General features: G+C 43.6%; 1 protein-coding gene across 2 annotated transcripts in view; it reads right to left on the bottom strand.

The window, feature by feature from the left end:
* Nucleotides 1-16123, bottom strand: part of LOC121532242 (BTG3 associated nuclear protein) — a 64292-nt gene extending 48169 nt beyond the window's left edge. The window contains exons 1-9 of one of the 2 annotated variants that reach the window (XM_041838068.2): nt 16024-16111; nt 14619-14662; nt 12789-12867; nt 12317-12405; nt 11838-12037; nt 11341-11442; nt 10898-11070; nt 7892-8131; nt 4147-4308 (exon numbers count right to left, since the gene is read on the bottom strand). In XM_041838068.2, the coding sequence (XP_041694002.1) occupies nt 4147-4308; nt 7892-8131; nt 10898-11070; nt 11341-11442; nt 11838-12037; nt 12317-12405; nt 12789-12861 (1039 nt within the window). In that variant the 5' untranslated portion in view covers nt 12862-12867; nt 14619-14662; nt 16024-16111. Of the gene's footprint in view, nt 1-4146; nt 4309-7891; nt 8132-10897; nt 11071-11340; nt 11443-11837; nt 12038-12316; nt 12406-12788; nt 12868-14618; nt 14663-16023 lie in introns of both variants that reach the window. The other variant, XM_041838066.2, reaches the window with a different exon arrangement.
* Between the last annotated feature and the right edge of the window lie 904 nt (nt 16124-17027).

The following is a 17027-nucleotide window of genomic DNA, read 5'->3' as shown; positions in this document are numbered from 1 at the left end:
CAGATGAGTTAACAACAGTAAGGTGTGGTAGAAAATATACTCTGGATAGAAGTTACCCAGCCCCATTCACCTCTGAAGGAACACTTGGCATAGGCCAGGTTTCCCGATAGCGAGGGAACTTAGGCTTACAAGTGTTTTAACGATGTACAGTGAGGGAAAAAAGTATTTGATCCCCTGCTGTTTTTGTACGTTTGCCCACTGACAAAGACATGATCAGTCTATAATTTTAATGGTAGGTTTATTTGAACAGTGAGAGACAGAATAACAACAACAAAATCCAGAAAAACGCATGTCAAAAATGTTATAAATTGATTAGCATTTTAATGAGGGAAATAAGTATTTGACCCCTCTGCAAAACATGACTTAGTACTTGGTGGCAAAACCCTTGTTGGCAATCACAGAGGTCAGACGTTTCTTGTAGTTGGCCACCAGGTTTGCACACATCTCAGGAGAGATTTTGTCCCACTCCTCTTTGCAGATCTTCTCCAAGTCATTAAGGTTTCGAGGCTGACGTTTGGCAACTCGAACCTTCAGCTCCCTCCACAGATTTTCTATGGGATTAAGGTCTGGAGACTGGCTAGACCACTCCAGGACCTTAATGTGCCTCTTCTTGAGCCACTCCTTTGTTGCCTTGGCCGTGTGTTTTGGGTCATTGTCATGCTGGAATACCCATCTACGACCCATTTTCAATGCCCTGGCTGAGGGAAGGAGGTTCTCACCCAAGATTTGACGGTACATGGCGCCGTCCATCGTCCCTTTGATGCGGCGAGTTGAGTTGATGCCAAAGAGCTCGATTTTGGTCTCATCTGACCACAACACTTTCACCCAGTTCTCCTCTGAATCATTCAGATGTTCATTGGCAAACTTCAGACGAGCCTGTATATGTGCTTTCTTGAGCAGGGGGACCTTGCGGGCGCTGCAGGATTTCAGTCCTTCACTGCGTAGTGTGTTACCAATTGTTTTCTTGGTGACTATGGTCCCAGCTGCCTTGAGATCATTGACAAGATCCTCCTGTGTAGTTCTGAGCTGATTCCTCACCGTTCTCATGATCATTGCAACTCCACGAGGTGAGATCTTACATGGAGCTCCAGGCCGGGGGAGATTGACAGTTATTTTGTGTTTCTTCCATTTGCGAATAATCGCACCAACTGTTGTCACCTTCTCACCAAGCTGCTTGGCGATGGTCTTGTAGCCCATTCCAGCCTTGTGTAGGTCTACAATCTTGTCCCTGACATCCTTGGAGAGCTCTTTGGTCTTGGCCATGGTGGAGAGTTTGGAATCTGATTGATTGATTGCTTCTGTGGACAGGTGTCTTTTATACAGGTAACAAACTGAGATTATGAGCACTCCCTTTAAGAGTGTGCTCCTAACCTCAGCTCGTTACCTGTATAAAAGACACCTGGGAGCCAGAAATCTTTCTGATTGAGAGGGGGTCAAATACTTATTTCCCTCATTAAAATGCAAATCAATTTATAACATTTTTGACATGCGTTTTTCTGGATTTTTCTGTTGTTATTCTGTCTCTCACTGTTCAAATAAACCTACCATTAAAATTATAGACTGATCATTTCTTTGTCAGTGGGCAAACGTACAAAATCAGCAGGGGATCAAATACTTTTTTCCCTCACTGTATCTTTCCTGCAATGGCCGAAGATGTAACATGTGTTTCCCAAAACACCACGCAGAAAGAACGTTCGCTAAGTGCCTCATTGAGGCATGTGTCGATAATGACAGGTTCGAAAGAAAGGCAGCGCTGCTCTCGGATCAGCTTTCTCCATTAAAATCTTACCGTAACATTATAATTATTCCACAATACTGATGACGGATCACGTCCTAGAGAGATATTATCACCTATGGATGCAAATATTGAGGCAACTTATTCTAATGCTTACCCAATAATATTGCACTAAATCAAGATTTGGCACACCTGTTAGGCTACACATCATCAAATATATTGAGGCAAAAAAATACAGACAGTAGCCAAATAGCCAAATAAAACTAAATTGAATGGACATGAAATTGATTTTAATATCATTGAAATATATAGGCCTATGTAACCTATACTTTTGGTAGGCTATTTATCTTTTATTGCAGTCATCTCGGTTTTCATTTCAAGCATCTTTTTATCCTTCGCTTGTTTGTAACAACTGCAAAGACATTGGTAACTTTGTATTTGTAGTCAACTTCGTTGTGAAGTTATCGGCGGTCACAGAGAGACAGAAACATCTTGATTTATGTTCAGTAGAGATATTCTGGGGGAAATGCATCTCAACATGCACTTAACTGCTCTACGAGTGGTCTGAGGCAGTCGGTAAATAACGAGCGTTTTTTTTGTTTTTGGAAACGATACCCCTACGAAGGTTCTAATGATGAACTTTAGCCTTAAGAGGCTTTTGGAAAACTGGGCCCATCTGCTGGATGATGCCGTGTGTTTATACTGTATCAAACATGTCTAAATAACACAAGGACTCTCAAGCTAGCAATTCAAAATACACACACGACCCTGCAGCCAAACACAAACCCCAGCCTCAGTCTAAACACCCACCACTATCACACCCACAGCCCATAACGTCCCCCATCGGCCCACCACAGCTTCACCTATTATCTCAGTGTGTGTGTGTGTGTGTTTACACTGGTGCATGCGTGTGTGCCTGCTCGCTATGAGAATTGTTGCTAGATTGATGTAGGCCTACATTGAGGAAATCCCACCACAATGAGAAGTAACAAAGTAGGCCTAAAGAATTCACTCAAAATAATAATATAATGATATACAAAACATATGTAGCACAGATATCTGCTTGGTACAGCTCATATCATAGATGTGTTGTGTTTACTGCCAGCGAGTTCTTTCTCCTGTCCTTCAGCATGACCATGGCTATGTCCCAAATGGCACCCTTTACCTTATGTACAGGTAACTGACAAAATAAAGGAAACACTTGAGTAAATGAGGGATAAAAAGTATATTGAAAGCAGGTGCTTCCACACAGGTGAAGTTCCTGAGTTAATTAAGCAATTAACATCTCATCATGCTTAGGGTCATATATAAAAATGCTGGGCAGGTCAGTATTTGTGGCCATTATTTTGGCTACCATGACTTTGCCCCCATCCACAGGGCACGAGTGTTCACTGAATTGTTTAATGAGCATGAAAACGATGTAAACCATATGCCATGGCGGTCTCAGTCACCAGATCTCAACCCAATTGAACACTTATGGGAGATTCTGGAGCGGCGCTTGAGACAGCGTTTTCCACCACCATCAACAAAACACCAAATAATGGCATTTCTTGTGGAACAATGGTGTCAGATCCCTCCAATAGAGTTCCAGACACTAGTAGAATCTATGCCCAGGTGCATTGAAGCGGTTCTGAGTCGTGGCGGCCCAACGCCCTATTTAGACACTTTATGTTGGAGTTTCCTTTATGTTGGCAGTTACCTATAGCACACTACATTTGACCAGAGAGAGCCCTATGGGCCCTGGTCAAAAGTAGTGCACTATATAGGGATTAGGGTGCCATTTGAGACACAGTCCAAGTACTGCAGTATGTAAATTATCCCCAGCCCAGTTATTGACAGTGAGGCGAGAGCCAGGTGGCTCGTGGAGACTGTACTTTGTGTTAGCCCTCTCTCCCCGTTCATTAATAAATAACTGTTTAAAAACAGACCCAGTCACCTCTTTCCAGCCCATTAGTTTAATGTTGAAGCAGTTTTACTAAGGGGAGTGCGAGAGAACTTTCTCTGGGGTGTGTGTGCTCTGGTAGATGTGTGTGTGTGTTTATTTTACAGTGCTGTGTGTGCTGTTTGAGTGTGTGTGTGTTTAGTTTACAGTGCTGTGTGTGCTCTGGTGGGGTGTGTGTGGCCAGGGAGGAGAGCGGGCTGTGACTGTATAATGTACACACAGTGGGCTCACAGGATATTTGGGTTTCCCCTGCTGTCCCACTCTCTCCGGTCAGGGGTGAGAGGTGATGGATCTCAGGGAGGGGAGGACAGGAGGCGTTGTTGTGTTGTGGAGATTATAACCATCTGCTACACTCTGCATCTGCACTACTCGCTGGGTTCCTTACATACGCATAAGTGAAAAGCTATGTGTGTGTCTGTGTGTGCATGTGTGTCTGCGTGTGTGTGTGCTTGCTATTTCCAGGAATTACCTGAGCTTCCCGGTGCGTTGGTGCTACGTCTGGAGAAGCTCTTGACCGCCAGACTCTGGCCGCGCTGCTTGCGTCTCCACGCAGTGCGACACTTGGAGTCAATGCTCTGCTTGATACGGTACCAGTCCGACTCAGTGATGCCAAACTTATAGAACAGGTGACCTGAGGGAAACAACGACAGAGGGCACATCAGTTCAGGGTCATGTAATTTAACAATCTTAAGATAACCATTGTAATCTTAAACTAAAGCTAACTCACCATGACAAGGTAGTATAAGTCACATGCATTGCTTAGGGTGGACAGGAGTTCATGCCAAGTCTGTGTGTGTAGTTTGTACAGTGCAACCTTGTCCCACTATCAATGAAACTCTGCCTGAGGTATCAAAATGTCAGAACCACTGAAAACTCTAGATAGATTCTAAATCTGGTGGTCAAGGTACAAGTGGTCAGGTACTCTGATAGTACCACATATCATCCTAATCCCTGACACATGCCCCTATACAATGTAAGTGTGTATATAGTATGTGAGAGAGTGCGGTTACGTTAGCGGGGTGTTAATAGCTGGTTTGAGGGCGTGACAGAGTTGATAACTTCTTTCTACCTCGATTAACCCCTGTAAGTCTAAGACGTTGGGGGGAGGTATGTAATTGTTTTAAGATGGTCATACTATGGATCATTCAGCTATTTGATTTAAAATTTTAGGACCCCTTTAGGTATCAAATAATTTTTTTAAATGATTTGCTAAAATATTGAATTTGACCTTTGCTACTATAGCGCAGAGAAACAGATTGAATAACACACATTCATAAATGGCAAAAAAGACAGCTTCTACCAGCCCACAGCGAAGTTGATAGTCGTCTCTACTGTGTGAGATTTCAAAACTTTAAAAAACATGACTAGAGAGAGACTGTCAATGAATACAGCAAAGAGCTAATGTTTTTATGAGTGAGTTCATGTTTAAGATTTTATTCAGCACTGTCAACACTTATAAGCCATAAAAACGCCCTCCCCTCTGCAGTCTCCCCTCCCTCCTTTCAGCTGTCTCCCCTCCACCGTCTCCCCTCCCTCCCCTCTGCTGTCTCCCATCTGCTGTCTCCCCTCCCCTTCCTCCCTTCCGCTGTCCCCTCTCCCCTCCCGCTTTCTTCCCTCCGCCGTCTCCCCTCCCTCCCCTCCCTCCCCTCTCCCATCTGCTTTCTCCCCTCCCTTCCGCTCCCCCCTCTGTCTGCCCTCCCTTCCCCTGTTTCTCCTCCGCTGTCTCCCCTCCCTCCCTCCGCTGTCTCACTCCCTGGTCAACGGAAGGGAATTTGATGGTCAGTTAGATGGTTTTCTGTCAGTTGGTTAACCCTTGGAGTCAATGTCCACGCCACAGCGGAAATCTAATTAGCATAATAATAATAATAATAAAACACATAATAAATACATCTGTTAGTTTAAGCTAGATAACTTTTTTTTTTATTGGATGCGTCTCAATCCACCACCTCCACCGATGTCGCACTTCCGCATCTGCGGTGAAAGGTGACAGAGCTAGAGTGGTGTTTGTCAGACCATGAGACATCCCATAAATCAGTCTTCTCAAAAGAATTGTCTGTAGCGTCTGAACGGTTTGGCCTACAAAACGATTATGACCCCTCTATGGAAAGAAATACTCTCACGAACACGATGGTGTTCTCCGTTTTCCTCTTAGAACCCCACAAGCATCTTGGGACTCGTCTGAAGGTACAGCCGACCTGCCAACTTCTGTCTGTTGAGTCTGAACACTTTGGGCAACACACTAATATGACCCCTCTGTGGAAAGGTGAGACTCTCACGAACACGTTTAGCTCTAGGACGCCCACAGGCCTCACAAGACTCGTCTGAAGGTCCCCCGGTACCAGTTGAAAAATATCATGGAAGTATATGGAGACTGTTTAGTGCCAAAAATAAGGGGTTACAGAGCATTCGTAAAGTATTCAGACCCCTTGACTTTTTCCACATTTTGTTACGTTATAGCCTTATTCTAAAATGGATGAAATAGTTTTTTACCTCTTCAATCTACACAACCCCATAAAGAAAATGCAAAAACAGGCTTTTATATATTTTTGCAAATGTATAAAAACATTTAAACTGAAATATCACATTTACATAAGTATTCAGACCCTTTACTCAGTACTTTGTTGAAGCACCTTTGGCAGCGATTACAGCCTGGAGTCTTCTTGGGTATGACGCTACAAGCATGGCACACCTGTATTTGGGAAGTTTCTCCCATTCTTCTCTGCAAATCCTCTCAAGCTCTGTCAGGTTGGATGGGGAGCGTCGCTGCACAGCTATTTTCAAGTCTCTAGAGATGTTCGATTGGGTTCAAGTCCAGGCTCTGGCTGGGCCACTCAAGGACATTCAGAGACTTGTCCCGAAGCCACTGCTGCGTTGTCTTGGCTGTATGCTTAGGGTCGTTGTCCTGTTGGAAGGTGAACCTTAGCCCCAGTCTGAGGTCCTGAGTGCTCTGGCATAGGTTTTCATCACGGATCTCTCTGCACTTTGCTCCGTTAATCTTTGCCTCAATCCTGACTAGTCTCCCAGTTCCTGCCACTGAAAAACATCCCCACAGCATAATGGTGCCACCAACCTGCTTCACCGTAGGGATGGTGCAAGGTTTCCTCCAGACATGACGCTTGGCATTCAGGCCAAAGAGTTCAATCTTGGTTTCATCAGACCAGAGAATCTTGTTTCTCATGGTCTGAGAGTCCTTTAAGTGCCTTTTGGCAAACTACAAGCGGGCTGTCATATGCCTTTTACTGAGAAGAGGCTTCCGTCTTGCCACTCTACCATAAAGGCCTGATTGGTGGAGTGCTGCAGAGATGGTTGTCCTTCTGGAAGGTTATCCCTTCTCCACAGAGGAACTCTGGAGCTCTGTCAGAGTGACCATCAGGTTCTTGGTCACCTCCCTGACCAAGGCCCTTCTTCCCCGATTGCTCAGTTTGGCCGGGCGGCCAGCTCCATGAAGTCTTGTTGGTTCCAAACTTCTTCCATTTAAGAATGATGGAGGCCACTGTGTTCTTGGGGACATTTTTTGGTACCCTTCCCCAGATCTGTGCCTCAACACAATCATGTCTCGGAGCTCTAAGGACAATTCCTTCGACATCATGGTTTGGTTTTTGCTCTGACATGCACAGTCAACTGTGGGACCTTATATAGACAGGTGTGTGCCTTTCCAAATCATGTCCAATCAATTCAATTTACCACAGGTGGACTCCAATCAAGGTAGAAACATCTCAAGGATGATCAATGGAAACAGGATGCACCTGAGCTCAACTTCGAGTCTCATAGCAAAGGGTCTGAATACTTATGTAAATAAGGATTACATTTGCAAAAAATTCTAAAAACCTGTTTTCGCTTTGTCATTATGGGGTATTGTGTGTAGATTGATGAGGAAAAACATTACTTATCAATTTTAGAATAAGGCTGTAACGTAACAAAATGTGGAAAAGGGAAGGGGTCTGAATACTTTCCGAATGCACTGTAAATACATGTAAAACAAAATGTAGTGAACCTGTTATTAAATGCGTTTGTATGGGCTAATAGCAGTAAGGCCAAAAATATGTTTTTTAGCAAATATATATATATATATATTTTTATACTTCAGGGGGTCTTAAAACTAAAACTAAAATAGCTAAATTACCCTAAATGACCCCCTCCCCCCCCGCTTAGTCAGGACAGGGTTAAACAGCAGTGTGAGTAATGGAGTGAGTGTGTAGGTGTGCGTGACTCACAGCGTATGCCGTAGATCATGAGTGGGTCGAGCTGCTTCTTGCCGTGCTTGCCCTGGCCCGACAGGTTGGAGATGGCCTGCACCTCGCGGTGGAATAGGTAGTCCAACAGTGTCAGCGCCATCTTCTCCGCCGTGCGGCAGTTGGTGCTGATGTGGAGCATGTCGCCAGGCGACACTGGGCAGCGCACGCGCATCTCTGCATTGTTCTCGTCGCCAAGCCACGTACCTGCTGGGTAGTCATCTATAAAGAGAGAGGGGGGCAAGAGTATAGTGGTAATGATATGACCCCTAAAGCTGCTCCCAGTCTGTTGTATGTGTGGGTCTGTGTCTATACTAAATATATACAGTACCAGTCAAAAGTTTGGACACACCTACTCATTCCAGGGTTTTTCTTTATCTTTACAATTTTCTACATTGTAGAATAATAGTGAAGACATCAAAACTATGAAATAACACATATGGAATCATGTAGTAACCAAAAAAAAGTGTTAAACAAATCAAAATATATTTTATATTTGAGATTCTTCAAAGTAGCCACCCTTTGCCTAGATGACAGCTTTGCACACTCCTGGCATTCTCTCAAACAGCTTCACCTGGAATGCTTTTCAACAGTCTTGAAGGAGTTCCCACATATGCTGAGCACTTGTTGGCTGCTTTTCCTTCACTCTGCGGTCCAACTCATCCCAAACCATCTCAATTGGGTTGAGGTTGGGTGATTGTGGAGGCCAGATCATCTGACGCAGCACTCCATCACTCTCCTTCTTGGTCAAATAGCCCTTACACAGCCTGGAGGTGTGTTGGGTCATTGTCCTGTTGAAAAACAAATGATAGTCCCACTAAGCCCAAATCTCAAATTTGGACTCATCAGACCAAAGGACAGATTTCCACCGGTCTAATGTCCATTGCTCGTGTTTCTTGGCCCAAGCAAGTCTCTTCTTCTTATTGGTGTCCTTTAGTATTGGTTTCTTTGCAGCAATTCGACCATGAAGGCCTGATTCATGCAGTCTCCTCTGACCTTGTCACAACACAACTGATTGGCTCAAATGCATTAAGAAGGAAAGAAATGACACAAATTAACTTTTAACAAGGCACAACTGTTAACTGAAATGCATTCCAGGTGACTACCTCATGAAGCTGGTTGAGAGAATGCCAAGAGTGTGCAAAGCTGTCATCAAGGCAAAGGGTGGCTACTTTGAAGAATCTCAAATATAAAATATATTTTGATTTGTTTAACACTGTTGGTTACTACATGATTCCATATGTGTTATTTCATAGTTTTGATGTCTTCACTATTATTCTACAATGTAGAAAATAGTAAAAATAAAGAAAAACCCTGGAATGAGTAGGTGTGTCCAAACTTTTGACTGGTACTGTATATCAAATCAAATCAAATTTTATTGGTCACATGCGCCAAATACAACAGGTGCAGACATTACAGTGAAATGCTTACTTACAGCCCTTAACCAACAGTGCATTTATTTTAAACAAAAAAAAGTAAAAATAAAACAACAAAAAAAAGTGTTGAGAAAAAAAGAGCAGAAGTAAAATAAAGTGACAGTAGGGAGGCTATATATACAGGGGGGTACCGTTGCAGAGTCAATGTGCGGGGGCACCGGCTAGTTGAGGTAGTTGAGGTAATATGTACATGCGGGTAGAGGATATGTAGGGATATGTGTAGGGATATGTGTGTGTGTGTGTGTGTGTCAGGGAGAGCAGCTGTAATATATCTAACACCTGTTCATGTGTGAGGGTTTTTGGGCTCAATGTTTTATGAATATTTATTCTTGTAGTCTTCGTATATACACAGATCCCACATGCATGTGCATGCACTGAAATACTTCACAGATAGGCCTACACCTTCCTAATCTCTGCTTGCGCTTGAGCACAACCTTGTGGCGACCATCAGGACTACACCGGCATACAGTTCTGGAGGTTATTATGAGTGTTGTTGTGTGACATTCTCTAACATTAGAATGTCATCTCCACGGAGCATTACAGAGTTCAACAAGGAACCGATCAGTGGAACATCAGACTTCCTATATATTATATCTATATAAAGTTTAGTAACCTGAGAGCTCACTTTGTCTATGGAGAGGTGTGGAGAGGCAGACAGCTGACAGTGACATTGATATAGAGAGTAAAATGCAGGGAAGTCGAAGGATCGCACACACACACACACGATTCCTTTTGGAGAAAAACATGGTGCCCTCTGGCTAATGCTGACTAAAACACATTGTCATGTAAACTTGCAGCTGCAAATAAATGAATGTATGCCAAAGGAACGTCTTTGAAGCTAACCAAGGAACCACTCAAAACAGCCCAAACAACATAAACAACAGCATGCGCTGTAGTCAGAAACTTTGCTCAATCATAAAAACCTTTCCTCTCCTCAGGCTTGTCCGTGACTACTGGGAAAGCCACTGAGTCCCGAGACATCATCCTAGAAGACTTAAAAACAAGTCCGAGTGAGACAATAGCTACCACAGATGCCTCACCACAGATGTCTACGCTGGTAATAATATAATATAATATAATATGCCATTTAGCAGACGCTTTTATCCAAAGCGACTTACAGTCATGCGTGCATACATTTTTGTGTATGGGTGGTCCCGGGAATCGAACCCACTACCTTGGCGTTACAAGCGCCGTGCTCTACCAGCTGAGCTACAGAGGACCAATGATAGTGAAACATCACTACACATCAACACAGCACCATTATACACCAAGACAGGTGGTAGTATTTGGCAATTAAGGCAGAAGTAGCCAGGCAACATATCACATTCACAAATCAAAGTCAAGCTGCCTTTGAGTTCAAATTTGTTTGATGGTATCCGTCTCACTGATAAGACTCCAGCCGGATTCACAACGATGAACAGTTCATCAAGTGACTTGTTCTTTACACACTTTAAGCCACGTTTGGGACACGCGTGTGTGTTTCAGTATGTGTTTGTGTGTGCGTGTTTCTTGGTTTCTGTGTATGTGTGCACGTGTTCTGACAGGGCCGTACCCTCTGAGTTGAGGGTGATGAGGGTGACGTTCTGGGTGCTCTGGGCGTTGTTGGTCTGGCCGCTGTTGGACACCGAGTCACTGGCCTCTGAGCCGCTCTCCTGGTCCTCCTGGCTGTCCTCCGGCACTGGCACCTTCACCAGGAACGTGTTCTGCCTCCGCCCGCCCACCGTGCTGACGGAACACACACACGCATAGAAACACACACAGGCTGAGTTAGAACCACGTACCAACACAGGGACCTGTGAGCCGAGCTGATATGTGTTCCATTGTGTTCTGTGTGAGCCACTAAACTCTGCAGGGTTCAGAGAACCATTGTATTATGAGGGTTCTGTGTAGATTAAACATTAGTGGGGATCACAGTTTCGTGCACAACAGTGTTTGTTCTATACTCAATTCTACATTCTGCATGATGACAGAAGAAAACAGGTGTCAATCACTCACTTGCTAAGGAGGTTCTCCAGGGAATCTGCCCCTCGAGCTACTGGCTCCTCCTGGCCCTTTGGTCGGTCTTGGCTCACTATCACATTGGTCTGTGGAACAACACTGCAGGGGCAGACAGGGAATTCTTCACTGTCAAATACCTCAACAGGCTCCAGTGTCAAATTGTCTTCATGGGAATAGGCGCATTCTACTCTAGCACTCACTTGTAAGAGAATGAGTACTCCCCCACAACTCCATAACCCTCATAAAGCACAAGTCAACCATTGTCATTGTCCCCCAGTGTACCACCCTCAACTCACCCTGACCAGTCCCAGTCTAAGTCCCAGCGTTTTATCCCACTACAATCCCCAGTCCTAACCAGGGTCGTATTCATTAGGCACCAAGCGGAAGAAAACGACAGGGAAAGACTACCTCAACTTGTCCAAATTGTCAGTTGCAAAATGGCCTGCTACGGTGTGCCCTAATTAATATAGGCCCAGGTCCAAACCTCAACTCACCAGCGCACTTTATTCCAGGTCTGGGTGGCCCCCAGAGGGGAACCGGCCACCATGGGGACCTGGATGGGCGCCTGGTTCTTGTTGACGACGGCATCCAGCTTCCTCTCCAGGGCCCGGCACGTCGCCTCCACCACCTGCAGCTTGGCCTCCATGTTGTCCAGACGCTGGCAGATCGTCTGGCTGATGGAGTACAACAAGGTCTGGAGAGAGGAAGGGGGAAAGAGGCAGAGGCAGAGGGAGAGAAAGTTCATTGCGTGTGCGTAAGAAAAGGTGGGTGCTACATGTTACACATTGGTGGTTGATGAAGTGAGCTCCCCTCTTAAAAAGCAGAGAGCTTAGAGACCTTGTAAAAATCACTACAGTAGGCCTTTATAAATGCAATGTATGATATATTTTCATAGGACAAACAAGCGGACATGCTCACATGACTGATTCAGTTTGGAAGTACATACTGAATCCAATCTCTCACAGCAACATACCTTTAGAGATGCATCCTGGGAGCCGTTGTCCACCCTTGGCCTTTTCCTGTCAGGCTTGTCATCACAATCTTCATGATTGTCCAACACATCTAAAACAAATCCCAAATGCAGTCACGCACAGTAAAACATACACACAATCATGAAAAAACTACCAGATGCACTGTTGCTGCTTATAAGTAGCTCTTCCAAATCAAGCGATTTAACCAAATGTACCCAAATGGTCCATAACTACCATCAAGATAAAACAACTTAAGCCAGAAGTAAAGCTGAACCATTAGCCAATGGATAGTCAGTCAGTGGTGACCCTTCCTTTACAATACAGGCAAATGGTTGTAAAGAGACAACTTCGGAGGGATGAGCATGACATTTATCTTGAGCCAGCAATTTCCCCCTAATGGTTTTCCTGGCCAGGTCACATGGCCCTAGTTATGGTGATTGGACAGAGCTTTGTGGTCTGTAATATAGATCTTACCAGTCTGGTCACCCTGGCCCAAGTCCTCCACTGCTATCTGTACCATCTCTGCCAAATCTTGTTCCGACATCATTCAGACCTGTAAAGCCAGAGAGAGCCACAAAACAACATCATTATTGCAAATAAAAGAGCATTGACATTCTCTGGCTGTTCAACCCCAACATAAGTGAATTTATGACTGTCAGTAATAAGCAAACAAAACAAAGGGGGTTGTTTTAAAAGAAAACCTGATATTTGCCTGTGGTTTGTTCTGTGCCTTTTGTTTACCTGGACCTCATGATTCAAGAATGAGTCAGACACCACCACTCACTGCATTGGCTCCATCTTACACTGACTCTAATCACACTCACAAGACTATATCCACTCATTCACACAAACACTCATAACACACACACACGCATACCGACACCACAGACATACACACACTGATCATATAGTGCTGCTACCCTGGTCTTCATTTTACTCTTATTATCATCTATCCTGATGCCTAGTCACTTTACCCTTGCTTATATGTCCATATCTACCTCAAGTACCCCTGCGCATTGATATGGTTCTGGTACTCCCTGTATATGGCTTAATTATTGTGCATTTTATTCCCCTTGTGTTATTATTTGTATTTTTCTTATTTTTAACTCTGCATCGTTGGGAAGGGCTCGTATTTAAGCATTTCACTGTAAAGTGTACACGTGACAAATACAATTTGATTGGGGACTGGGATGCATTTATTTCAATATTGGTTGGGTCATGTGAATTTACTAGGCTTATTTAGAGGGCCATATATCCTGATTTGGCATAGAATATGCATATTGTATCATTTCAATATTACAACCTGCCATTATATTACAGGCAAATTACCACAAGGTCAATATAACATGACTGAAGGACTGACTACCTGAGCCATTCGCTGCAACTGAGATATATTACATTTGCTCTGAGCCCGGTAGCTAGTAAAAGTATTTATTTTATTTTCTATTTGATTAAATGTCTATCAACTCAGGTAATGAAATGCTGTTGATAGTAATAATGACTGGTTAATGTCTGGTTCTATTTTTCAAAACACCTGATTTCCACAAGAGGGCACTCAACTCCCACCCTGTTTGAAATTCAGGTTGACTCTCAAAGCTCTTTCCTTGACAGGATGTAGCCTTGATTTTTCACAATGAATCAAGGTGAGAATCTCAATTTCATTTCCTTGACTCCTCATGTCCTCTCTCCTCACCTACCTCTCAAAACCCATCGGAGGAGGTCATAAGCAAACGATCTCTGACTTTCTAATCCAATGGGTTTTGAGGAGGCGAGAGGACATGAGGAGTCAAGGAAATGCAATTGAGATTTTCCCAACGGCTCTGTCCAGAAACAACCCCTAGCTACTTGTGGAGATCAAATAGGATATGATGAGTTAAAAATAATATGATGATAGCTCCACCTTGGCCTCTGACATGCTAGATTAAATGTTTGTCAAATTGCTTACACCTGTTCAATCCTCTCAAAGGACGAGGAGTCAAGGAAATACAACTGAGATTCTCCAAAGGGCCCTGTCCAGAAACAACCCCTAGCCACTTGTGGAGATCAAAGAGGGTATGGTGATAGCTCCACCTTGACCTCTGACATGCTAGAAGAAATGTTTGCCATATTGCTTACACCTGTTCAACTCTCTCAAATCTCCACAATTGTCCAGATGTTAGGGGGTGTTTCTAGACAGGGCCCTGGAATCGAGGACAAAACAATTGAGAAAGAGCCTTTTTCATTGATATTCTGTGTGCTGGGGTGAAGTTTTACCTGAGTGGGTCTGAGTCATAGAACAAATAACACTATTTATAAGCCACTCACTAGTGTTGGCTTCTTGTTGAGCAAGACTCCTAATGTGGGTGCATCTGGAAAGGAGAGGAAGTTACTTTATACTCCTGAGAATGATGTACCCTATGGTTCCTTGAAATAAACATGTATTTTAAAAGTTATCAGTTTACACATCAATTTCTCTTCTTTCACAGTTCCACACCAATGTTTAATTAGTTGAATATACTGGAGAACGGTTCAATGAGTATGTGCCATGGTCTAACTTTGCCTGCTAATCATGGAATATTGTGTAGTGCCTAGTGGCACAAAAAGTACACCACTACCTAAATGCAGATACGTTTGTGGATTTTGGTGTGAAGGCCACCATGTGAATGGGTGTAAAAATGAATTAACAATTTAAACTGAGTAATGGTCATTACCATGTTGACAATAACATGACAGGCACTAAAATTATGTCAACTTGATCAAACGGGCAAATGGACCAGAGGCTCCTGACAACGAGCTGTTTATTTGCATTAGCTTGATCATGGTTGTAGACAATGTTAGATTGCAAGCTACATTTTAAGACGAAGTTGCAGATACATGTATTAGGTCTTCTTGATATTTATTCTTAGCTATCTAAATCGAGACTCCCTAAAAACACGCCACTTCCATCTACGACCGGAAGTTACTTTTTCGTAGCAGGTTAGAACTTAAGCAGCAGGTTGGGAGAATTATGTTATGGTTAGGAAAAGGGTTCGCGAAAAGTAACTTCCGGTCGTAGCTGTAACGAAGTGGCGTGTTTTAAGAGTCCCGCCTGGTCCTAAATCATGACTGTCCACCATTGCATGTAGCTAGCTTGTGAACTGTAAAGTAGCTTGCTAACTGACAAGTCTCATTTACATTCTAGATAGGCCTAGATTTATCAATGCATTGTGCATTTTGATGTAGATGCTATTGGATTTCTTAGTTAAATTGAAATTATGTAAGGGTAACCATTGCATGGCAAACCATTACTGAGCAGTTAGCAGGCGTGCGCTACTTTGCTAGTTTGTTGGGCTAGTATCTATGCAGGGTAAATAGGGAAACATAACGTTAGCTGACATATCTTCCACAACAGGCTACAAATTGAGTCACAGATAGCAGTGTATTTAGATGTGATGTATCCGGGCAAAAACATTGCCATTCCATCAGGTAAACTAGCTAGCGACCTCACATTAGCTATTTGTAGACGGAAGAAGAGCGTTAGCTGCAGCGTGCTACTAGCCAGAAGACACAAGCACGCAATGGTAGCTAGCTAGGCCTCAATGTCTGTCCGTAGCCGCGGAATAGATATATGTTGCGGTTTGTATCATATTAATAGTCCTGTGAAATAACATTTTGAATGCGGGTTCAAAGCACCCAGTATCTCCACTTCTGGCTCACGAGATATGTACCGTGTTAGATTGGGTTATATTACCGTGTGAATGATGAATTCTCGTGTTGTTTGTAGGGATTCCGATAACGGCGTCCTTCCTCGCGAGAGAAAAAGCCTGAACATCGCCTCGCTTCCTCGCCTTCTTTCTTCTTTTTTTGGGAGGGGCGGATCGCAACCAACTGACATGTGCATACACCGCCACCTACTGTACAGGAGTGTGAGTCCGGTCACGACCGATCTATACCACTATATTCTCTTATGAACCTCTTAAATGTAAAGTGCCCATATTTGGGGACCCTATTTGATTTGTTTTATTCAATTCAGTCTGGTATGAGAACGGAAGCCCCTATCTGCAAAAGCAGGGTGTCTGCGGAAAGCTGAGTATCTTGGCTATTGATCGGTGCCTTCAAATCTTTAGTTCGACTTACAAACATATATGGGCATACACATTTATAAGGGCAGGCTGACCCAATGACCTCATTTCAAGATGGCTGCTACCTACATTCCGGTTAGCGTTGTGAAGCATAAACGAAATAAAACACGGAATACATTGATACACACCGAAAGCCGGGACTCCACAGATCATGAGGATATCATATTTGTCTGCCTGTGACCTACCGTTATTGATCACCAGCCCAGAGTGTCAAAATGTTTATTTTTCACCAAACATCTAACAAGGTAAGCTTCCATTTGGTCTGTGTTTGAGCTATAGCTACATGGGGGGTATCAAATTAATCCTTAGGTTGGTAAGGACAAATCTAGCCTATTGCCAATGTAATCTTAATGGGAACATCGAATGTCCACCGAGTGACTATATCTTTGCATGTCAGAATCATGTAATTACACATGAATAGCAGTTACTTTTGGGTATGTGTATTTAGGCGCAAATCTACATTTTGCCATTATATTTAAGAGGAGTGTGAGGCCGATCACGACCTATCTATACCACTATATTCTCTTAACTAACCCTGAATTTCTAACAAAATTAAACAATTCCCTACGAACCTCATTACTCCTATCACCCCCACCAAAAATACCACCCACTC

The sequence above is a fragment of the Coregonus clupeaformis genome, chromosome 19 (genome assembly GCF_020615455.1).
Source record: "Coregonus clupeaformis isolate EN_2021a chromosome 19, ASM2061545v1, whole genome shotgun sequence".
In the NCBI taxonomy this organism is placed as follows: Eukaryota; Metazoa; Chordata; class Actinopteri; order Salmoniformes; family Salmonidae; genus Coregonus; species Coregonus clupeaformis.
Note: the sequence above shows the minus strand (reverse complement) of the source record. Positions and strands in the feature narration are given on the sequence as shown.